The sequence below is a fragment of the Gasterosteus aculeatus genome, chromosome 11 (assembly GCF_964276395.1).
Source record: "Gasterosteus aculeatus chromosome 11, fGasAcu3.hap1.1, whole genome shotgun sequence".
NCBI lineage: Eukaryota > Metazoa > Chordata > Actinopteri > Perciformes > Gasterosteidae > Gasterosteus > Gasterosteus aculeatus.
The window spans coordinates 3,361,235-3,386,544 of record NC_135699.1 but is presented as its reverse complement, the minus strand read 5'-3'; the positions used below and the strand labels follow the sequence as shown (position 1 = coordinate 3,386,544).

The 25,310-nt window shown below is 44.6% G+C and overlaps 1 protein-coding gene across 1 annotated transcript; it reads left to right on the top strand.

Annotated features, from left to right (window-relative positions):
- The first annotated feature begins 12,269 nt into the window (after positions 1–12,269).
- On the top strand, positions 12,270–14,906 carry hspb9 (heat shock protein, alpha-crystallin-related, 9). The gene is made up of 2 exons (XM_040191951.2): positions 12,270–13,575; positions 14,253–14,906. Exons 1-2 carry the CDS (start codon positions 13,352–13,354, stop codon positions 14,707–14,709), a joined length of 681 nt encoding a protein of 226 aa, XP_040047885.2. The 5' UTR covers positions 12,270–13,351; the 3' UTR covers positions 14,710–14,906.
- Positions 14,907–25,310: the final 10,404 nt, after the last annotated feature.

Genomic DNA, 25,310 nt, shown 5'->3' with positions numbered 1-25,310 from the left:
AGGAGCTTATATACACTTCAGGGAGGTTTGTGCTGCCTCAGCACAGGAGAGCCCACCCCTCAATGAGGAGTGTTTGGAAAAGTACCAGACGACGTAGGGGAGACACTGTGACCCTCCCTTAAGGAACCCGGTCAACAATTTTCCCCCAACACAGCCAATGACATAAGGCTCTAAAATAATGTACACACCCCGCAAAATGCAATAAGCTCAGATGGAGGAGAGAATCAGAAGCTTCTGGAACTCTAAACTTGGTCTAAATGGACTAAATTACACTATTCCTACCTCAAATCACTTTGTAACTGCTTCGGTTGATTAAAAAATCCTTTTTGATTTTTTTTACCTCGAGGATGATGTCGCTAAATGGCTGAAGGAGTAATTCGATTCAATTCATTTTATTTTGTAAAGCTCAAAATCGCAAATTACATATTTGCTTCAGAGGCTTTACAGTCTGTACACATGCGACCTCCTCTGTCCCAAAACCCTCACATCGGCACAGGAAAAACTCCCCAAAAAATGAAAACCCTTCGATGGGGATAAAAAGGGAAGAAACCTTGGGAAGAACGTCAGAGGAGGATCCCTCTCCTGGGATGGACAGACTACAATGATTATAATGTGTACAGAATGAACAATGTAAAAGATGTACAAGTTATTCAATTCCTATGACAGAATGATTAAAATATTGCTGGTAGTAAGCCACCGCAGGAACCACCACCATCAGATATAAAAACCAAACCACCAGAATAGACACAAAAAATAGAGGAATAGAAGAAAGCCCTTAATGGCCTACCACTCCTTGTGCACAAACAATGTCCAGCAAAATACACTCCAGGAGAACTGTTGAGATGAAGGTTCCCTCTGAGAAGGTTAAGTTGGGGACATTTTCCTACTCCTCTCCATTAAGCCAGACACAAGGTCATTTAGGTTTTCAGAAGATAAAGAACCTCTTCTCTTCTGAACAACATGACCAGCAAGAGAAAAGCCCCTTTCGCAGGGTGCAGATGTTGTACTTCAGACTGCTGTGTGAGTCTGCATGTTGTCAGTGAGAGTAACAGTTGGCGCTCATTGTTACGCCATCGGAGTGATGGCGTAACAATGAGCGTAACAATGAGCGCCAACTGTTCCATACAACTCGTTTGTTCTCCTTACGACGGTGCGTCTTGAAGCAGGTAGAACTTTTCTCAAATTAAAGAGCGTAATACAATATATCGCATAATAATGTGATTGATCTAATTTATCCTGATTTAAAACTGTAATTGTTGGCCAGCACTAATTATATTATATGAAAAGAATACATGACCTTACATAAATGGGGTTCACGTATGGTACTTTGAGAAAAACACCCTGATGTTGGAGGTTTGGTAGTGGGCACAAGAGCCTGGTGGCTGACCCTGGGTACTGCAGAAGATCTGCACAGAAGTAAACTGTCCACTGACAAAGAAATCCAAATCAGCAATTAGGATCAGGAATCAGGAAACATTTATTGCCATAATATGTCAAACATACAAGGAATTTGACTGGCCGGTTGGTGTGTAACAGTATGACAATGGACGACAAGACAACAGTGCAGGAGGAATAAAATAAAATATAATGCTATAGGTTAGTAGTATAAGACTATTGGTTAGTTTAAAAATAAAGGAATGAAAGTTAAAAAGTTAAAAATATTTAAAAACAAAGTGCACCAGCAAACAGAAAGTGACATGGGAAAGTGATATAGACTCCACATTGTACAGAATTATTTTTATCCACATGTAACCAGCATTTAAATGTCCCTCCTAATTCTACCATGGGGGCCGGCAGACCCAGATGGACCCCTCCTTACTTCCTGGTTTACAATTAGCTGTTCATTTTGTTAACGTTTTGTGTTTCTTGGTTTTGCTTTGCATGCTTTTGTGTTATATTGTGACGGACAGTGTTGTGTTATATTGTAACGAAGTACAATTTGGAGTCAGGAAATATTTATTGCCATAATATGACAGACATACAAGGAATTTGACTTGGCGGTTGGTGCGTAACAGCAGACAGTACGTTAAAAAAAGTTAAAAATATTAAGTTAAAAATATTTAAAGATTAAAGATTAAAAAATAAATTGCATCAGTGAACAGAAAGTAACAAGTGAAAGCGACGTGTGCAGTGACAAAGAAAATGATCAGTGGAGTCAGCGGAGTCAGCAGAGCCCGGTCAGTCAGCGGGGGACCGGGCTCTGTTGATAAGCCCGACTACCGACTTGAAGAAACTTTTCGTGTGGCGGGAGGTAGTCCTGATTGACCTCGGGCGACTGTGGGTGAGTGGGGAGCACGATCGTCCTCCAATCAGAGGGTTGTCGGTTCGATCCCAGGCTCTGCTAACCAGGCTCTGCTAACCCGCATGTCGTTGTGTCCTTGGGCAAGACACTTAACCCAACATTGCTCCTGTAGCTGCGACTAGTGTGTGAATGTTAGTTACTGATGTGCAGGTGTCACTGTGTATGGTCCCCTGTCATCAGTGTATAAATGAGTGTGAATCGGTGAATGATGTCATGTAGTGTTAAAGCGCTTTGAGTGGTCAGAAGACTAAAAAAGCCCTATACAAGTACAGTCCATGTACCATTAACCGCAGCCTCCTGCCAGATAGGAGGGGTGCAAACAGGTTTTGTCCAGGGTGAGAGGGGTCGGCTACAAACTTTTTAGCTCGCTTCAGGGTCCTACAAGTGAACAAGTCCTGCAGGGACGGCAGATTGCAGCCGATCACCCTCTCTGCAGAGCGGATGACACGCTGCAGCCTGCCCTTGTCCTTGACTGTGGCTGCAGCGTACCAGACGATGATGGAGGAGCAGAGGATGGACTCGATGATGCCGTGTAAAAGTGCACCATCATCGTCTTTGGTAGGTTGAATTTCTTCAGCTGCCTCAGGAAGAACAACCTCTGCTCAGCCTTCTTGTTGATGGAGCTGATGTTCAGCCCAGGAAACGGAAGGAATCCACAGTGGTGACGGGGGAGTCACACAGAATCATGTGGGAGGGTGGGGCTCTGTTCTTCCTAAAAACCACAACCATCTCCACTGTCTTTAGAGCATTGAGCTCCAGGTTGTTCTGGCTGCACCACGACAGCAGATGGTCAGACTCCCACCTGTAGGCGGACTCATCCCCACCAGAGATCAGTCCAATGAGGTTGGTGTCATCTGGAAACTTTAGGAATTTGACGGAGTGGTGACTGGAGGTGCAGCTGTTTGTGTATAGGGAGAAGAGCAGAGGGGAAAGAACGCAGCCTTGGGGGGAACCGGTGCTGATGGTCCGGGAGTGTCACGACGGCCAAGCCGTGATCAGGTCGTTGGTGTGCGCGGTTGTCTTCTCCCTGTCTGTTGATATTTTTCCGGTGGCCATGACAACGGGCTGTGGACCTTGAGGAGACAAAGCTGCTGCGAATCACACACCTGGCTCCAGTTCCCTATCAGGGGCGTATTTGAGAGCAGCCCGGAGATCCAGTCCCTGCCCGATCGTTAGATGCCAGGATTGTACCTGAGACAACCGTCGTTTCACCCTGCCGGATTTCACCACACCAAACTCCCACTCCAGAAACCAGAACGTCACGGACTACTGGTGTGGTTGCTTTGATCCACGTGAACAATTTTTGTTCTCCCCACCAATCCGGTCTGCGTCTGGGTCCTGTTCGAGCTAATTATGATAGAACGATCCGGCCAGAGTATGGACCCAGCAGACTTGTCTGCCAGGCAGTTTCCAATCAGGTAATCCTGATTGGCCAGCACAACTCGGTCTTGCAAGAAATAATGACCAGTCTCCAGACAATGTCAGTCAGTGTTTCTGCCATCCAGGGCCACCTCGGCACCCCGGTCGTAGCACCTGCGCCCACTCCAGCACCAGTCGTCATGCCTACGGCATCGGTGTTATCGCCGACAACCGATCGCGAACCGTGGGTACCAACCCCCGAGAGGTATGGTGGGGACGTGGGTCACTGTTGATCATTTTTAATGCAATGTGGACTCGTTTTTGATTTGAAACCATGAACGTACGCCACCGATAAGACTATTTTTAATAACCTGGACCTGCGGAATACCTACCACTTGGTGAGGATCAGAGAGGCGGATGAATGGCTGACTGGTTTTAACACACCTTTGGGACATTTTCAATACACGGTCATGACGTTTGGCCTAACCAATGCACCGGCAGTTTTCCAATGCTTGGTGAATGATGTGCTGAGGGATTGGATCGGACGTTTTGTATTCGTATACCTTGACAGAGCACCGCCTACATGTCCGCCAAGTCCTCCACCGGTGGGGCCGGAGGTTCCAAAAGCAGGTAATCATACCTCGCTCCCTCGCGAGGCTCATCTCTCCGAGGGCCAGAGGGCGGACGTTGCCAGGTTGCAAGAGCGGTTTGCTAATGTGTTCCCACCCTTGCCAGGCCGGACTGACCTCATAGTACACAGTATCGAGACGCCCCCGGGCGTGACGGCGAGGTCACAACCCTACAGGTTGCCCGAACACAAGAAAGAAGTGGTTCGGAGGGAATTGGCGAGTATTTTGGAGTTGGGGGTAATAGAAGAGTCCAACAGTGCCTGGTGCAGCCTCATCATCCTTGTGGCTAAGAAGGATGGATCTGTACGGTTCTGCGTGGACTATCCCAGGGTGAATGACGTGTCACGGTTAGATGCCTACCCAATGCCCCGGGTCAACGAGCTCCTGGACCGGCTAGGCATTGCACGTTTCTTCACAACGCTAAAAAAAGAGGTGAGGCGGTTCTTGGGGCTGGCGGGGTATTACAGGCGATTCATCCCCAGCTTCGCGGACCTCACCAGCCCCCTGACCGACCTCACCCGGAAAGGTGCGTCCGATCCGGTCCAGTGGTCGGAGCAGTGCCAGCAGGCGTTTGAGAAGGTAAAACAGACTCTCTGTGGGGAACCACTCCTCCATACTCCTAACTTCTCTCTCCCCTTTATTCTGCAGACCGACGAACAGAGGACTGGGGGCCGTTTTGTCCCAGGAGGTGGGGGGGTGGACCGCCCCGTGGTGTACATCAGCCGGAAGCTATCTGAGAGGGAGGCCCGGTACAGCACGGTGGAAAAGGAGTGCCTGGCCATCCGGTGGGCGGTCGGCTCCCTGCGCTACTACCTCCTGGGACGCTCTTTCACCCTCTGAGAGCGGGAGAGGGAGAGCGACGCCGAGAGAGCGAGACGCCGAGAGAGCGAGACGCCGGGAGAGCTCGCGGATTCTGCAGAAAGAAAAGCACCAATAAAAGCTTATTGAATCTGTACCCGCTGTGTCGAGCCAACTCTGTACACCACCCCAAGAACCCGCACCGTGATAGTAGGTTATTTTGCATGTATGCGGGGGTGGCTTGGGGTTCGGCATCATTGCACTTTCCTCGACTGGCTTGATCTTACTAACATGAAATGTTGGATGTACCCTGAGGGACGGGGGCAGGCGGAGGCACACAGCTGCTGGGTTGATGATCTTCGAGAAGGGGAACGGGCCGACAAAACGTGGAGCCAGCTTTCGTAATTCAACATGTAAGGGTAGTTCCGGCCAGCGAGCCATACTCGCTGGCCGGGTTGATACACCGGTGCCGGTCTCCTCCTGTGGTCTGCTGCTCTTTTTACTCTGTTCCCTTGTCGGATTGCCCAGATGCGGCGGCAGCGACGGACTAAGGCCTGGGCGGACATAAAGTCCGTCGACCAAAATGTGTATTGGCAGTAGTCAAGCTGAGAAGGTGTAGTTCTTCTCTACCGAGGTTACTAGAAAAGGAATGTTTATCGATTAGTGCATGATTTGAAGAAGTAAACTAAAACTCAATCATCCAAGTATTACTTATTCATCAAATGATTTTTAATCAAACAACTGTAGGGGAAGGTGTGTTTCTGTTTGGACCGCTACACCATAAGGAAAGTGCAACTAGGACAAACGCTCCTGTTATGTTCCCAAGTTTCTGTGTCTGTTGTCTTTCCAAAACTCAGGTGATTCCAGGAGCAGCCGTCCCCAGATTGGAGATCTGGCCCCACCTACTCATCAGTGGCAGCACCTGGTTTCCCACCCTCGGAAGGATATATAAGGATTACATTTGTTGTGGTTCGCTCTCACTGGTCTCCTGTGTGGGGGGTAGTAAGAGCGAGAGGTGATACTGGGTTTTTTTTGTTCTGAGTTGCTGTGAGAAGTGTATTTTCAGTTTTGTATTTGCCTGTCTTTTTTTTGTACCCAGGGAAAAGGGGCAGCACCTTGGGAGTGTGTAGGCAAGCTGCCCATGGGCCTACACCACCCGTAGTCATCCTTCTGTCTAGAAACACTAGGCAAGACCTGGGCGGATCACCCCTCTGTATTTTGGTTAGTGAGTATTGCTAGAGCTCAAAGCTAGGTTAGTGGGGGGGTATTTCAGGTCAGGTAGGCAAGGGGGACTGTTTTGTTTTGTTCTTTGCTTTGGTTCCGTCCAGCCCCTTTTCCCAAGCAACCCGTACATACATATTTTTTAATAAACATTTCTTTTTACGGGTTATATGTGTTTTGGTCATCAGTGCATCTACACACACTGCACCTTTTCCCTCCATGCTACATTGAGGTCAGAGGTCATGAGCGGCGGGTCGTTGCGTTTCCTCCCCCAAGAGGCAACATAACCACTCCATTTCAGTTCTTTGGACAGTGTTGCAACTGCAGTCGCTCTGTGTGTCACACTGTGGGGCTTCGACCAAGATATGACCTTCAACTTGCATATAAAGAAGACTTCAAGGACTGCCTATTTTCATCTACGTAACATAGGACAAATCAGAAAGAGTTTTAAAGAGTTCAACTACTTCCCAGCACCATCATATATCTATCATATTATCAAATATAATTGAATACAATCTGCTGAGACCTGCACGTTTAGTTCTGTATTTCATGCTGTAGCCGCCCAACAAAGACGTGGCAATTCCACTTGAACAGGAACCAGTGTTGGTGTTAATCGGGCGAGGGAGAAGCAAGTGGTTTAGCTTCCGCTGTTAGTTCTAATAAAACATATTCTATGCAATACTTACTCAATGTGAAAGTGAGGAGCAAACCGCAACGCAGCAGTATCTCTCCGTATCTATACCCACCCTCCAAATCTTCCTCAATTTATCTACATGCTGTTATGTATGGGGTCAGATCAATCTCAATAATTGCAAATGGACACAACAATTCACAAATAGTTTAGTTGTTCTGTGTGCGTTTGCAATTATTAAGACTGATCTGATCACATGCAGCACTAAACTCGTGTACAGAGAATACATGAGGGGAGACTTTATCATCACATATCATTTGCTAATAATAAACTTTCTTTTCTTTGTCAGACTTGTTTGTCCTGATTGGAATTAGTCAGCAGTAACCAGGTGAATACTTCATTAATGGTTGAAAGGTTATTTAAAGGATCGTAAATGTGCAATTGATGGACATTTGTGTCATATCTTTGAGGTAGTAAGTACATTTTACTGGTGTACTATTTTGGGGTACTCTTGTTGTACTTATACTCCACTCTATTGAAGACTGATTCAATTACATTTCTGTGTTTACTTTAGTTAGCAGTTACTTGTTAGATTCAAAGTATTTGAAGTGTATTGTTACAAAAGCAAGCCCCCTTTGTGGAATTAAAAACTCCACATACAGGACCTCATACACCCACTAATCTGCCACCGTGTTACAACCCTCTGTTGGACTTTCCTGTAAGAGGAAGTCAGCTATAGATGTGTGGCCTTGGTACATATAGAATACGTTGCATTGTATGGTTTTGAGCTTTTTTTCTGCCCTAAGTGACAGAAATGGCGGAAATAAAGAGGAAGCACTGAGCAGTGAGGGGTTATTTTGCGCATTGCGGTTTTGACTTGACAGTTTTCTGTCGTCTGGTCTGCTTTCAGTTTAATGCACTTTTACTTTGGAATTATGACGTAAATCCAAAACACAACAAGGCAAACATGTATTTCTGCACCTTTCAGCTTGCTGAATGTAATGAGACAAATTGTTTTTGTCTTTTGTCTCTACAGTGTATTTGCTCTTGACCATAACTTCATCTGCTGCAGGTAAGTTAGTTCAACGGTGTGATGAATAAAATGTGATACTTTTCAGTTAATGTTCTTTGTAAATAACTCAACTTGTTTGTTATGTTGTGTCTTATGTTTCCAATAGATGCTCAGATCAGATTAGTTGGGAATGGGTCTACTCGTTGCTCTGGAAGGGTGGAAATCTATTACAACAGTTCCTGGGGAACAGTGTGTGATGACTTCTGGGGCTTAGAGGATGCTGATGTAGTGTGCAGACAGTTGGACTGTGGTACCGCAATGAGTGCTCACCGGCGTTGTCTGTTCAGGTGATCAATTCCAACAGCTCTGGTCTTTGTAGTTTGTGTTGAGCCTTTTGGGAGCAGTACTGAGTAAAGTGCTGGTAACTACAACCTGCAGCATGCTATTAGGTTTGAATTGGGAAATGTTGCTTTGTGAACCTGCAATAACATTTTTAACAGGTTTCTTAGGAAATATCCAGGTACACTTAATTTCAATATTTTCCATTTTCGGAAATAAACTTACTCTTTCTTGTTGAATGTACTTGGACCGATTTTATTTACCCTCTATATGCTTCCTTTGGGCGATCTTATCAGGAAACACTGCATAAACTTCCATTGTTATGCAGACAATAACCAGAAGAGACAGACCAGCTAGTTAGACTTGGATGACCGGCAACTTCCTCCTTCCAACTCAGAAAAAACGGAAGTTATCCTGATAGGCCCAGAGCGCCTTCGAAGCCAGCTGTCACGTAATACAGTTTTTATGGATGGAATTGCTCTGGTACCCAGCAGCACCGTCAGGAATCTGGGAGTTCTCTTCGACCAGGATATGACCTTCAACTCGCATATAAAGAAGACTTCAAGGACTGCCTATTTTCATCTACGTAACATATAAAAAATCAGGAACTTCCTGTCTCAAAGTGATGCAGAAAAATTTGTTCATGCGTTTGTCACTTCCAGACTGGACTACTGTAATTCTTTGTTATCGGGCTGCTCTTGTAAATCTCTTAAGCCTCTCCAGTTGATTCAGAATGCTGCAGCACATGTATTAACAAGAACTAAGAAAAGGGATCATATCACTCCTGTATTAACTTCTCTGCGCTGGCTCCCTGTTAAATCAAGAATAGATTTTAAGGTACTTCTCCTGACCCACAACTTGCTGGTGAGGCACCGTCGTATCTTAAAGAGCTTGTAACACCGTATTGCCCTACAAGGCAGCTGCGCTCCATAGATGCTGGGTTACTTGTTGTTCCTATGGTTTTAAAAAGTAGGCTGGGGGCCAGAGCCTTCAGTTATCAAGCTCCTTTGTGGAACCAGGTTCCACTTTCTGTCCGGGGGGGCAGATTCGATCAGCTCTTTTAAAGTAAAACTTAAAACGTTCCTCTTTGATTCTGCCTATAGTTAGGGCTGGCTCAGGTTAGTCCGGACCAGCCCTTAGTTAAGCTGCTATAGGCTTAGACTGCCTGGGGACTTCTTAGGACACACCGAGCTCCTCTCTCACGCTCTCGTTCTACCATAATTCACGTTTTATTAATGCAAATGACTAATTCAGCTTCTTTCCGGGAGTTTTTTTTGTGCTTTCTCTCCTAGCAGATCTCCGTAGATCGTGGTTCCTTCGGGACCCTGGTCCTGACACCTACCGTGGCCATGCTGACACCTGCTGCTGCCATCATCATCATCATTATTATTTTAGATATTAATCATATTACTGTACTCGTAAACCAACATTACCCTCTCCTAAAGTCTCTGTGCTCTCCCTCCCCACAGGCTTCTGTGGATGGTGGTTCTATCTGATGTGGTTGCCCCTGCAGTGGTCCTGCTGTGCGCCTGGCTTACTACTCACAATTACTTGAATCATTTCTGTCATAGGAATTGCATGTATTATACATTGTTCATTCTGTACACATGGCATCCATTGTAGTCTGTCCATCCCGGGAGTGGGATCCCTCCTCTGACGTTCTCCCTAAGGTTTCTACCATTTTTTCCATTCCATTCCATTTTTTGTTCAGACTGTAAAGCCCTCTGAGGCAAATTTGTAATTTGCGATTTTGGGCTATACAAAATAAAAAAATGAATTGAATTGAATGGATGAGAAGACATATCTAGGATATCCCACCCTTAACAAAAAGTATTTCCCAAAATAGTTAACTTTTATTTTCATAAAATTATACATGACCTCAAAGTCCATTCATTCCTCTTTCTAACATTGTGTTATTGTTTTCAGCGAGCCTCCCAAAGCCCAACATCTCCATGAGTCCTGTTGGTGAGGTCACATGGGGTCAGGACGCCTCCATCACTTGTTCCATCATTTGTAGTAAGTTATGAAATGAGGGTAACCGAATATGGGTGTGGAGTTTTAACTCATTTTACAACTAATTTCAGTCATTTGGAGCAGCAAACTAGACTCAGTGTCACAGTTTGGGTTCACGTCCTGTTTTATTTTCTAGTTTCCTGCCTCTTGTCTTCCTGGGTAACTTCACTTCCTGCCTTGTCATCCCCTGTGATTGTCTGCCACCTGTGTCCAATCACCTGCAACTTCCCAGTGTCTCTTGTCACTTGTCGTGTCATTGTTAAATGTTGTATGCAGTGCTCGTGGTTTCTGTCGTATCTTGTCCCTGGTCCCTGCCTGGGTTTTTGCCCCCTTGGCTTTTTGATTTTGACTATTAAAGTCTTTTTGTTTTTTCCAAAAACTCCCCGCTTTGTGACAGAACGACTCGACCAGTCCCGGTTCCACAACTCGTTCCCCCGACTCGACCAGTCCCGGTTCCACGACTCGTTCCCCCACTCGACCAGTCCCCGCTCCCCAACTAAGGCCCCCCCACTCCCTCCCATGGTCCTCTCCCACCCTTCCGTTGGTGTTCTGAGGGCCTTCTGGGATCTGGCCCTTGAGTTAAATGTTGCATGTAGTGTTGCTCTCGGTTCCCGTGGTATCTTGTCGCTGGTCCCCGCCTGTGTTTTTTCCCCCTTGGCTTTTTGATTTTGACTATTTAGTCTTTTTGTTTTTTCCCAAAACCCTGCGTCTGGGTCCTGCCTTCTCCCCGCTTTGTGACACTCAGAAACAGTCGAAGGAGGGGCAGTAGGGGTGAATCGTATCGTATCGCATTAGTAGCTGCTTTTATGTATCTTTAATGTATCGGATCGTTGGCAGTGCATCGAGATGTGTATCGCATCGTCCTCAGTGATGGAGATGCACATCCCGTGTGTGTGTGTGTGTAAGACGAATACAAGACTTTAGAAGCATTGCTTGTCGTATTTATTTTTTGCACCTATGCCTCACGATTATGATTTCTTGTGACATCACATATACACACGTATATACACACACGTATATAGACACACACGTATATATATATCCTATATATATTATATTATGTGTATATGTGATGTCACAAGAAATCATAATCGTATTATTATATTATATTTATAATACGACAAGCAATGCTTCTAAAGTCTTGTATTCGTCTTATGTTATCAAAAAGGTAAACTTAATCAAAATCAATCAACAAAACGTCACTACAAAAAAATCAACATAAATCTCTTGTAATCCCTGCAGTGACCACCAGGTGGGGATGTACCTCCCTTTGATGACCAACCCTCTCATGACATCACAATTTATATATTTATTCTGCTCAGTGTCAAATATGTCACTTAGACTGTATAGGTTGTCCCAAAAGCTCCAATACCATACAGTCCCGCAGTAGCGACACCCCACTGGACTCCACATAGTCATGAGCTTTCTCAAAGTCAACAAAACAGATGAATACTGGATGGGAAACGTGAGACTTTTAACAGACCTGCAATTGTAAGGAGCTGCATATTCACCATGCAGACATGGCAGTATAGACTCATCATACTCTCAAACAACCTTAAATAATGACCAGACGAGGCAGGCTGGTATAAAAATGTCCCTCGCCTCCCGTGGTTCATTGACAGACAGACTTTTTTCTTTTTTTGTATTGATCCATTGATCATCAATCCAGTTGTAAATCTTCATACAACAGCAACTCAAAGCCTGCAAAGGACCACATGTTAACACCCTATTTAGATGCTTGGAGATTAAAGCCACATATCAGAATCATAGATGTAATTTGTCTTACCATACAGGGAAAAGCAAAGCTGAGAAAATAACGATGCAGCTGTTGTTGGTCTGCGAGTGAGCCAGTTGACAAATTGAGCATTGGCATGAAGCAGTTTCACAGAGCTGACCCCGAGACAGCCACAAATATATATGACGCCAGCTCCTTGTAACGTTAGCACGCTTGCTTCACACACATGCAGACATACTCTGGGAAATAATAGCGCTCGGACGTCATCTGAGCTCCTGAAGTCGGGCTTTCGGTTTTCACTTCATCTGTTAACAACTCGGCCCATGTGAGCCCAAACAGCAAAATATTACCCATCTGTTGTGATACTTTACTAACATTTGATAAAATTAAGGAATTAAATGAATTGTCAGTTATTTTGTTTCATTATCCAATGGGATTGTAGCTGGGGGGCTTGGATAAACGCTTATTCTTTCTCTTTTTCCTAAAGTGGGATGATAAAACAAGGATAAACAATGTATATACAAGCATCATCATAGATTGTGATCAAATTGTACCAACTTTAAGAACCAGTAACCAGTCTTTGCATACATCAATATAAACTTACAATAATGTTAAAACTAATTCACTTCTTAAAAAACTGTTTAGTCACACAGAAAATACCTTATTAACAAATTGTAGATAAAAATGATTTAAAACTGTCATTAATTTTCTTGCTAACCAATGTCCATTCAGTCACTACAGTGAGTTGAACTTTTATTTTCCTTACACACAGTTTTGCTTCTCACTTGAAGTAAAGTTAACCTTCAACCAAGTTTGTATGAAAATAAAAAGATAATTGTTGAATAAAGAGCCAACGAAAGACATTTGACCATCACATATTGTTGCCATCAACCCAGATATTCTGACATTTCTACATCAAAAATGGGTAATGATCTTTTTGCTTTTCACACACACAATAAATCCGATGCAGTGTGAACATAACACAAACAGGATGTGACCATGAGCTGTCTTTAGCCTTTTCATGAGTTGCAGGGCATTCCTGACCTCGCTGGCCCACGCTAACAAACAGCAGTGAGCTCATGGGGTGAAAATAGTCTGGTCGAAGGGGGGGAGCGGGACAGCTGGGCTATTTAAAGGAGGGGAGTCCTGTGCGATGTCCCAAACTGCCCGATAGAAGACGAACAAGGAGAAGAAAACTCTGCCGGCTCTCAGTGATCACACTTTCCCGGAGATTACCGACTTCAAGCCTGAGAGCGGGAAGTTGCAACAAGACAACTGACACTTTGCAGGTCCAACTTGTGTCCAGGACAATATGATGTCCCAGCAAGCAGCCTTGACGGGCTTGTTCGGCGATGACCCTTTCTTCAGCCAGGAGGAGTTGCTGTGGCCGCTGCGTCACGAGGATCTCTCATCACTACAACAAGACTTCTTCAACCAGAGAACCAAAGTGGCCGACAACCTTCTGGAGGGGATTCACGACAGGCCCCACTCGCTCAATTTTAGCCAGTTTCCTCTTGTTTCCTCCAGTTTGATGAGGTATGTACCATGTGGTTTCACCTGATTGGCTTTTTTAAAGAGAGTTTTCAAGTATAAGCGTGTTTTTCTCTGGTTGGAACCAGTGGAAGAGTTTGGGCAGATGAGGCATTGGCCCCATAATTTGTTTCTTCTTTCTGAATTAGTCACAAAAAGCACAGATTTACAGCTGTTGATTTCACACTCCTGCATTTCAGAAATACCTTTCAACAGGAGCTGTTTGGCTCAAAAAAGAGTTTGCCTTGTAGTCGGGTTGGACCGAGGTCAGATCACGTTCCCACCACGAACCATTCTCACTACATTTCATAATTGACCAGTCCAAGTCCACTTCCTCTTAAAGGTCTTAATGTGGTTGTTTTTAGTCTGTAATCAAGAACGATAGTAGAGCAAAGTGCTGCCGAACCAGTCTGATTCAACTGGGCTGATCAAGAAAGAAAGAAAGGAAGTATCCTTTATTAATCCACTTGGGCCAATTATTCTCTGCATTTAACCCATCCCACACAGTGGGAGCAGTGTGCTGCCATAAAGGCACCCAGGGACAGTTAGGGTTTAGGTGACTTGCTTAGGGACACTTTGACATGGAGCAGCCAAGATTCCAACCAACAACCCTAACCAATCCACATTGGACGCCCTGAGACACGGTGGACCACGAGCTGAATCTAGATCTGCTTCTTTTTCAGGTTGAGTGGAGCTAAAGAGAGGGAGACTCCCAGTAAGGAGCTGCACAAGGAAGCCCAGATAGCCACAGCAAACAGCAATGACCTCCTCGTGACCCTGGATGCTCGTGGTTATGCCCCCAACGACATCACTGTCAAACTGGAGGGGCGGAGCCTGGCGGTGGCGGCCATGAAGCAGGCTGGAGCAGAAGAAAGCCAGTCCTGCGCCTCTTCTTCCTCCAATGCCTCCTTCCGCTCCTCGGCCTCGTCTCGGATGGGATTTGTCCAGAGTATTGACCTTCCCCCTCACCTGGATCTGGCGGGTCTTTCCTGTTCCCTGATGGAAAACGGCCAACTACGTATCCACGCCCCTGTGGCCAAGCGGCCAAGCGGTGAGGAGCAGGAGGTGCCTGTTCGATTCAGGACATCACTGGAATTTCCTATTTTCAAGGACAAGACTGGGGAGGAACAGAGACACTAATGCACTCATAACAAACATATCAGAATGAAAACACATTTTCTAATTAAAAAAATATAAATGTTATGGCCACACACAAACACACTTCCACTTCAAGGCTGTCTATACTGAGTTAAGTCTACCATTACATTAGAGAATATGTATTTTATAATTGTTTACAACTTGTATTGTTGTTGAATAAAATAAAGTGTTGATTTTCAGAGTTATACTTTATTAGTACAGTTGTGTGAAAGAGGGGAAGATGCCAGGAGATGAAAAGATTATTTTAAGATTATTATGTTCTTACTTTTCTCTGGTGGTATCTGCCCATTCATAGTTTACTGTTGGCATCCCCAATAAAGGGAATATGGCGGTGCAATGGCAGTTTTACGTTGTGTGCTTTGCTTCAGTAAGAAGTACTTGTTCAGAAATCGGTTAACAGTATTCCGTGTGAATTATCTACTATAAAAGTGATAACAAATGTTGAATAACACACATCTGCTAATGGCAACCCCACTGCAAACCTCTGTTCAAACACCATGACACAAATTAATTTAACCATACAGTCATAGATGACATTATACAACATCTGATGTAAAGAAAGAAAATTACATGTGGTGTTCCCCAAGGTTCAATAGTGGGGCCGGTTCTATTCAACATCTACATGCTTCTATTGGCTCAGATTATGGAAAACAGTTGAGGTCCGAGTTACGGTTTCAGACCTCAACCTGAACAGTCATATCAAGACAGTTACCAAATCAGCCTACTGTCACCTAAACAATATATCAAGGATTAGAGGACTTATGTCTCAACCAGATTTGGAAAAACTTCTCCATGCATTTATTTAGTAGACTCGACTACAGTGTTTTTACATGTCTCTGTAAAAAGTCAATCAGAAAGCTACAGCTGATCCAGAACGCTGCAGCTCGAGTTCTCAATAGGACCAGGAAAGTGGATCACATCACTCCAGTCCTCAGGTCTTTACACTGGCTTCCTGTCAAACAAAGAATCAACTTCAAAGTCCTTCTGTTGGTTCATAAAGCACTGAATGGTTTAGACCAAAGAACATTTCTGATACCTTATAAACCGCTACGAACTCTTAGGTCATCTGGGACTGGTCTACTTTCAAAACTAAACATGGAGAAGCAGCGTTCAGGTTTTCTGCATCCACATATCTGAAACAAAGCCCCAGAAAGCTGCAGATCTGCGGAGTCCGTCAGCTCCTTTAAATCCTGATTAAAGACTTTTCTGTTTGCTGCCTTTAATTTTTCATTTCTGCAATTACACTGCAAATTTTTTATCGTCTATTTTGTCCTTTTTGATGATTTTTGTTTTATGTTTCAATCAATGTTCTTAACTGTTTGTAAATATCCCTGCTTCATGTTTGGATGTTTTTAATGGTTTTATGTGAAGCACTTTGAATTACCTTGTTGTTTAAATGTGCTATAGAAATAAAACTGCCTTGCTTTTGCAGTCTACTTTCCAGTTATGTTCAGCGAACAGAAGCTGTATTCTTAAATGTGTATTTTTTCTGTTTGGGCTGTTATTATCTTTTTATGTCATTATGATATTACAAGACATAACCATGGTAAATACTAGTCATTCAATTATGCTCCCAGTATCAAAGCCATCAATGCGATCTTGATGCCATCATTGCGTGTGTGAGTTCGACAAAGTGCTTTGGACGATAGCGCTCCATAAATGTCTTTACATTTCCATTCACCAAACCTCCTGTCCGTTGCTTTACCAATCACTCCATAAATGTCACCATCCTTTATCTATCGGCACTTAACGTTTATACTGAATGTAAATTGTGACCTGTGTAATTGACCCATATTAATACAATTTTCTATTGATACCCAATGTAGTTGACCCATATACAGTGCATCCGGAAAGTATTCACAGCGCTTCACTTTTTCCACATTTTGTTATGTTACAGCCTTATTCCAAAATGGATTAAATTAATTATTTTGCTCAACATTCTACACACGACAACCCATAATGACAAAGTGAAAACTGTGTTTTGCAAATTTTTGCAAATCTGTTAAAAATAAACAAAAAACAAACAAAAAACATAACATGTACATAAGTATTCACAGCCTTTGCCATGACACTCACAATGTAGCTCAGGTGCCTCCTGTTTCCACTGATCATCCTTGAGATGTTTCTACAACTTGATTGGAGTCCACCTGTGCTAAATTCAGTTGATTGGACATGATTGAGAAAGGCACACACCTGTCTATATAAGGTATCACAGTTGACAGTGCATATCAGAGCATAAACCAAGCCATGAAGTCCAAGGAATTATCTGTAGACCTCCGAGACAGAATTGTATCGAGGCACAGATGTGGCGAAGGGTACAGAACGATTTCTGCAGCATTGAATGTCCCAATGAGCACAGTGGCCTCCATTATGCGGAAATGGAAGAAGTTTGGAACCACCAGGACTCTTCCCAGAGTTGGCCGCCCAGCCAGACTGAGCGATCGGGGGAGAAGGGCCTTAGTCAGGGAGGTGACCAGGAACCCGATGGTCACTCTGACAGAGCTCCGCCGTTGTTCTATGAAGAGAGAAGAACCTTCCAGAAGGACAACCATCTCTGCAGCACTCCACAAATCAGGCCTGTTTGGTAGAGTGGCCCGACGGAAGCCACTCCTCAGTAAAAAGCACATGACAGCCCGCCTGAAGGACTCTCCGACCATGAGAAACAACATTCTCTGGTCTGATGAAACAAAGATTGAACTCTTTGGCCTAAATGCCAAGCGTCATGTCTGGAGGAAACCAGGCACTGCTCATCACCTGGCCAATACCATCCCTACAGTGAAGCATGGTGGAGGCAGCATAATGCTGTGGGAATGTTTTTCAGCGGGAGGAACTGAGAGACTAGTCAGGATTGAGGGAAAGATGAATGCAGCAATGTACAAAGACATCCTCGATGAAAACATGCTCCAACGCTCTGGACCCGACTGGGGCGACGGTTCATCTTCCAACAGGACAACGACCCGAAGCACACAGCCAAGATAACAAAGGAGTAGCTTCGGGACAACTCTGAATGTCTGTGTGTGAATGTCCTTGAGTGGCCCAGCCAGAGCCCTGACTTGAACCCGATTGAACATCTCTGGAGAGATCTGAAAATGGCTGTGCACCGACGCTCCCCATCCAACCTGATGGAACTTGAGAGGTTCTGCAAAGACGAATGGGAAAAACTGCCCAGAAATAGGTGTGCCACGCTTGTGGAATCATCCCCAAGAAGACTTGAGGCTGTAATTGCTGCCAAAGGTGCTTCAACAAAGTATTGAGCAAAGGCTGTGAATACTTATGTACGTGTTATGTTTTCATTCTTTATTTTTAACAGATTTGCAAAAAACAGTTTTCACTTTGTCATTATGGGTTGTTGTTGTGTGTAGAATGTTGAGGGAAATAATGAATTTAATCCATTTTGGAATAAGGCTGTAACATAACAATGTGGAAAAAGTGAAGCGCTGTGAATACTTTCCAGATGCACTGTATGTAGTTGATTGATAATGCCATGAATTGTGTTATGACTAGTGTGGACTCTCCAGCCCAGCACAGACCTAAATAAGATTCTCTCAAAAATATTAAACCAACATCAGCAGACAATCATATTTACGATTCTGCCATCCTATGTCTAATGTTAAATTAGTACTTTTTATGAACTATTTATAACTTATTGATACGGTAACTAAACTAAGATAATGAGATGCTTTTGGTTAAGCAAATACATTACTTGGTCAGGAAAGGATCATGATCATAGTTGTTAGAAAAATTCTTACTTGCCAGTGGTGTAAAATCATTACAGGAGATTTATTAAATGCTTGCATGGAGCTTTGCTGACTGGTTAGAGAAACACTGTTCATCAATGTTTCACAGAAGCATGTGAATATGCTTCTAATAAACACCAGAGTGATGTTCCATTCTGCGTCATCGGCTTGTTTTCTAAACCAGACTAAAGACAGTTATCTTAAGTTATCTTATCTTAACATACAGTGTTGTGTCAAGGCTACTCAAAGATCTTCTTCAGAGCGGAAATATATTGAAGGAAGATAAACATGCTCTGGGCTAAAGACGGTCATCTTTGGAGATTATAAACGCAAAAACATCTTGATTATCAGAGGAACCAGAACACATTGTGCCTCTGAGTGAACGAGCACAAACTGCATTTTGTATAAGTAACACTAAGGTGAAACATTATTGCAGTTTTTCCAACAATAGTTTAAAAGAAATCAAATCTGAGACAGAATATTGTATTCTGATTTCTGTAAATGTCAAAAGTAAATCAAGTCTACTAATCAAATTTTGAATTCATCCAAGACTACTGACTGTAGCGTTTCTACTCTACAGTCTGGACTTTGCAAACAGCAGCAGTATTCCTGAATCCTGCGGGTCACTGGTCATTTTTTCAGCTGCAGACGCAGGCGGCTACAGTGGGTTTCTTGCAGAGGCCAAATGTGAAGGTATTTTAGCTATTAGTGGAGGCGGCAGAGTCAATATATGAAGGTGAAAGTTTGCGCTAAAGCGGTCTGCAAGAATCCACAGCCGGAGGCGGCAGCTGCAAGCTGCTTCCAGAGGCTGGAGGTTACGTCTTTTTTAGCAGCCGCTGATTGCCAGAATTCCTCACATGGAGGCGGCAGCTGCAGGTTGCAGAAAGCGGCCGGAGCAGCAAGATGGAGTTACAGCTCTCCGTCTTAAACTGGAGGTAGAAACATGCTTTCGTGCTGCCAGCAGGGTTCTGGCAAAGGCCATCTCTAGCGGCCCCGTCTGCGATATGTGGAGGTTACCGCTGCAGCAGAGTTAAAGGCAAAACAGAAATGGCCGTTGCTCTGGATGATCCGGTCCGAAGAGACATATAAAAATGATAAATTATTAAACTGATTCAAAAGTAAAAATTCTACAAACCTAGGAGTACCAATTCTTTTCCTATTCAAAAGGGAAAAAATGAAATGAATCTATTGAATTGTATAAATTCAAGCTGAAGCGATGATGCGTAGAGAATCCGATACACACAAAAACCAGGAGGCAGCAAACGGATCCGTTTTCTCATCTTTTAATAACACATTCATATCTATGCTCCGTTTTGTTTACAGGGAGTTTAAAACAAGTGTTGATGAGGACTAAAGGAATCAGGCAGGCAGAGGGTGAGAGTCCATATACTGTAAAGACCGGATTCGCCCCGGCGAAGGGAGGGACCCCGCGTCTCCTCGCGGCCGCACGCACTCCATGTCAGTGGGGGAGTCGGAGGTCAGCGGCACGGTGAGGAACGAGGCCCCTCCCCCCCGCAGCTACCCGGCCAGAGAAAATCCTTTTTAAAACAACTCATTAGAAAAGCTGGATCTGTGTAGAAGGTCCTCGCAGGGCGCTATAACTCATGTAGGTTTATACAGAGAGAAAGAAAACACCAAATGCACCCGAAAACAAGAGATACAATCTGCTGTCAAAGAAAAAGAGAAAATGCTGTCAAAGAGAAAAAAAACATCAAAAGTCAATAAAAAATATCTTGAAGTTAAAGGGTTTGCAAACGAAATTGACAAAAGAAAATGCAAATTGGAGAAAAATGATTCTTTTTTTTAAATTAAAAACCAAAAAAACCCAAAATACTATTATTTCATAATTGATAAACAACTAAGGAGAAAGAAAAGATTCTTTGGAAGAAGTAAGTTTGTTTTCCTTTAATAGACTATCCGCTACAGTATATGGAGATGCTGCTACCCAGTTATTCATTTAGCTATATTTCTTTTGAGCAACTTTTTTTGTTTGACATTTGCGTGTCATTTCCCCCCCCAAAAAAAAGCCCTATTTTCTTCCCAGGAGGTAGATCAACAAAACAATTACATGGTTACAGGTGTCGGGGCCCTTGATTCAGGAGGTGAATCACAGGGAGGGAGGTGAGGGGTGCAGCAGGGCAGAGCTGAAGGGATTGTGGGTGTAGTTAGCGATCGGAGGCAGGTAAGAAAGAAAAAGAAAAACGATGGGTTCAGGTGACTGAATCAACTGGAAAACCCGCCGCTCACTTTCAGACGATGAGCCCAGAAATGGACAAATCAGGTTCCTGTCGTCCCACACAACGCAATAAAATTAAAATTGTTCCGGCTGCCCACAGTGTCCCACAATGTGTACGAGTGTTTTGTCTTTAGTCATTTATTTTTTTTACAGTCCCACCTCGAAAGCTTGAAAGAGGCAATTTAAAAATAAAACTTAAATAGAAGTTGAAGGGTGACGAAGATAACGTCACATAGACTGTTCGTGCTTTCTGTCTGCATTTCTGACTTAGGATTTGAGGTAGCGTTCCCAGTTATGTGTCCGGTCTGTTTCGTCGGCGTGTCCCTCCCCTGGGTCTCCGTGGGAGACGGGGGGACAAGACAAAGAGAAGTTTGTACTGCTTGAGCACCACAGCAGCGGTCTGTCCGTATCGCCCACGTTTTTTTTTAACTAAAAAGGACGACGCCACTTGATTTCCGCCCATTTGCTGCACACCGTTGACAGTGCTGATGCGGAATACGCAGCGTCCCCATAGAGAATTCTTCCCCCTCAACTCAGAGAAGCATTTTAGCATCTTAAAGCCTGATTTTTCTGGTGGAGAGGCCCACACATCGTATGGCCACGTTCAGCTGGGGAGGGTTTTCAGCGGGGTGGCTTACAGTCTACAGTAAATGGGATAAAACATGCACGGGTACGATCCTTTCGGCAGTCTTAGAATACGCTGGATACAACAAAATCAATACGTTTGATACTTGAATGTTTATTTGTCACATATTGATACGTTAGAATCAGCTGGGACAAGGCTTAGCAGACAGGTGCCCGACTCAACTTGCATGAAAATGAAAAAGGAGAGAGGGTTGACCTTTGGCGCCAGAAATAATGCACATCTGCTGTTGGGGATCTGTTGGCAGCACGGTGTGTCTGAATGCAGCCATCTGCAAGGTTCTGTATCTGCCTGCTAAGAGCTGATCCCCTTCCCGTGCATTGGGAACAGTTACTGTCAAGTACTGAACTAAGTGATTGTAGATTTTTCTATTTAGAAGCTGGATTAGATTTGAGACATTTGGAGAAAAAAAACGAGAAATTATCAAATATTTCTATTTTTTGCCAAAAAGTGTTAGGACTTCGATAGTTAAAACAATAAAAACAAAACGGTGGTTAAAGTAAATAAAAAATCAAAATGGAAAAGTCTTGAACAGAAGTGAGGCTAAAAAAAACACGATGGAGACCAGCGCGAGGGACCCTGGAGATTCCGCCCACTCCGATAAATGAAACAAATATTTTTCAAAAGGTTTGTTTCTAAATAAAAAAGAACAAGAAAAAAATGTCACTCTTCTCCCGGAGTTCAGAGGGCAACACAATTGTAAGGGGACATAAATCATTTTGTTTTGCAGAAGGACAGAGGGAGGGGGACAAAGATAAAGGGAGACGGAACTCAGTCCAAGCCCCGCCCCTTCCCCCCCCCCAACCCCCCCCTTCTTTCTACACATTTTAAAAGAATTGCCAAAGTCGTTTTTCCGCAGTGCGACGTGGTCAACATATTTCATTAATTCGTGCAACAGTACGTCTCCAGATGTCACGTCTACTATAAAAAATTTGCTGTATTGCCAAAAAAAAGGAAATAAAAAGAATGCTAACTGATCCAAAATGGCGCTGGGCTGAATAGAATTGTCAAATCATAAATTGGGTGTCTTGGTAGTGGTGAACAGAGCTCTATGGGCGACCCGCGTCACACTGCAAGGTTTACCCGCCTCTCTCAAAGATGGAGGCATAGACACAATGGAATAGACCTTTCCCTGTTTTGGGGTGAGCCGGTGGAGGCTGAAGGTGGAGGTCGCCGGGCGGAGGTGATGGGACGTTGAGAAGATTGTTATCTGGCAGTGTCCTTCGGCAGCTTCGGCAGTCCTCACTCTACGCCTCCTCCCATTCGGATTCCTTTTAGCGTTTTTTTACTCAAAAAATACAAAAGTATCGCGATTGCTTTTTTAAAATCTTATATACAGGTTTGAATCTATTTCACAGGTGTGTTCATGTTGTTTTAAACTCTTGCCTTTCCTTTTTTTATCGACTTCAAAAAGGTCCACAGTCAGTTGTAATACAGACGGAGGGCCCCATAGGTTCTCGTCCAACTTTTTTCTGCTTTTTTTTTTCCTGCTAAAGTCTCACCCAAACAACGTCCCCTGACAGAAATGAACATTTAAAACCGGACACATGCACGCACACACACACACACACTCACTCACACGCGCACACACACCAGAGAGCATCTATGGTGTCGCGGTCAGTGCACAGGTAATAAATATTCACATTCAGAGAAGTCAGAGCTAGTTCAGCGGTGTGTTGGCGCTTGTGTGTGTGTGTGTGTGTGTGTGTGTGTGTGTGTGTGTGTGTGTGTGTGGGGAATGGCTTCACGCTGCAGATGGACCTCTCTGATCTAATGAGTTCCACAACAGGGGGTAAAAGAAATGGGCCTTTTAAAGCTAGCTCTCTCATGTCTTCGTTGAGGGCGAGAAACCTCAACGTCCTGAACGCTTGGAGCCCTCTCGTAATGTCTGGCGCTTGGTGATGATGTCATTACAATGAGGCGGGTGAAGGAGGTCCTGACACAATGGGACGACCCCTGAGGAAGAGTGTCACATCCTCGCTGATGACGTGAGCCACGGGTACCCCCCCCCCCCACCCCCGTCTAGCTGCACCACCCCCCCTTCGGCAAATACTTCAGCTGCTCCAATCACACCTCAGGAAGACAGAGAGCATGTTTTCCTCAATTTACGAGAAAAAACGTTTTCAAAAAGGCAAAATGGTCCTTGATCCATTTCCTCTGTAGACCAGCAGTTTATCAATATCTGAGAAAAACACGCAGCCTCGTCATCCTGAGCACATTCACCCATCATCTCACACGCCAAAAAAGAAAAAAAAAACAGAAAAAATATAACCAAAGAAACAACACAAGACCTAAAAAAAAATACTTTTCTTTTAAAAAAATAAACAATATTCAGCTCTCGTTTTATCTCGTATAAAACACCAGCAAGCAAAAAAAAGTAAGGAATACTGAGGTAACTTTACCCTGAGGTAGTTTTTTTCTTTTTCATTTATTTCTCTAATCTGTTCTAATCTTGGGTGAGAGCATCCAGGCGAAGACCCCGCCCCTCATTATCATATAGGGGCAGGGTCTGGAAGCTCCACCCACAGGCCTTTGGCAGATTGGGAGAGAGAATGAGGAAGCCGCCCCCCCTCCCCAGTTCGGTCTGATTTTACCTTGAGCTTAAGGCAAGGAGCTGGAAAACCCGCCTTCTGGGTCCTGCGCTGAACCGAGGCCGGTCTCAACAAAGTCACCTTCTAATACAGGGATGGTCTCAAGGACCCCCAGCTCCTCTGAGGAGAACGCCATCCGGTCTGAGAACCGACCTGGAGTGTCCAGCGCCGGGAGAAGGCAATGGGCGGAGTCTCGAGACGCGCCTTGTCCATCTGTCCGTCACTGCACAACGTATTGGTACGGGGCGGGAAAACCTCACACCCGACTCGCTGCCTTTGATACATTCACCCGAGGGGCCGGGCTAACTCACATATCATATATATATAATATATATAAAATATGCCGTTTGAGGTGCGGGGCCGATACCCAGCTAGCGTAGCGCCGGCTGCGTCTCGTGTGTGTGAGCTGGGCCGCTGCATTAGAACTGCAGGACCAGCTGCGACCGCCGCTCCCCTTACTGTCTCCTGCTGCGCCTCCCACCACACGGCGAATAGTGGGGAGGGGGCCTCAGTGCCTCCCCCGCCCAGAGCCCTGTTGTAGGCTACATTATGCTACATGTCATAGACGAAGCACTGGGAAATGAAAAGAAGACCCCCTTCTTTTTCCTCTTTGAATTACTCTTTAAAAAAGGCAAGGCGGCCAGACGCAGCACTTCATCCACATGAAGATTATATTTACAACCTCATATTTTCTTCTTACAAACGCTCCGCTATTCGGAAGAGTTCCTTTTTTTTTTCCAAAAGAGCAGTGTTAACATCTGCGGCCCCTCTTTCTAGACTTTTACTGGCTGGGCAGGTTAAGGGGGGATGGGGGCGCCACCCCTCACCCCCTGTGCCGCCGCGGTCCGTTTCCCCACTCCCTCTCCCGGCTCTGCTTCACTGCATTCTATCAATAATAGCTCTGAATAAAACATTTCTATACATATATCTCTATGTTAAAAAAAAAAAGAAAACACCTTTAAAATATAGGACTGAGTGCAGATGGCGGGAGAGGCCTGTCGGGGGGACGGAGGGACGAACAGCCTGGCTAGCGTGTCTCGTGGACGGGTGTTGAACCTGCAGCGGGCGAGCAGCCCTGCGGAGACTCGCTAGGAGGACGCCTCTCCCCACCCCCCCTTACTTCCTCCCCCCATCCTCACTCAGCCTCTTTCTGGCCTGGCATCTGGCGTCTGTTCTCACGTTTTCTTACTTTTTTTTATTTTTAATTTTATTCATTTCATCTTTTGATTTTAATCCCCGTCTTTCTCTCGGGCGCCCTCCCGCCCTCCCTCCCTCCCTCCCTCCCTCCCTCGATGTCTGTCTGTCTATCGCTGTATCGTGTGTCGCTCTCCTGCATCCCTCTGTCTGTCTGTTTCGTCTGTCTGTGTCTATCCGTC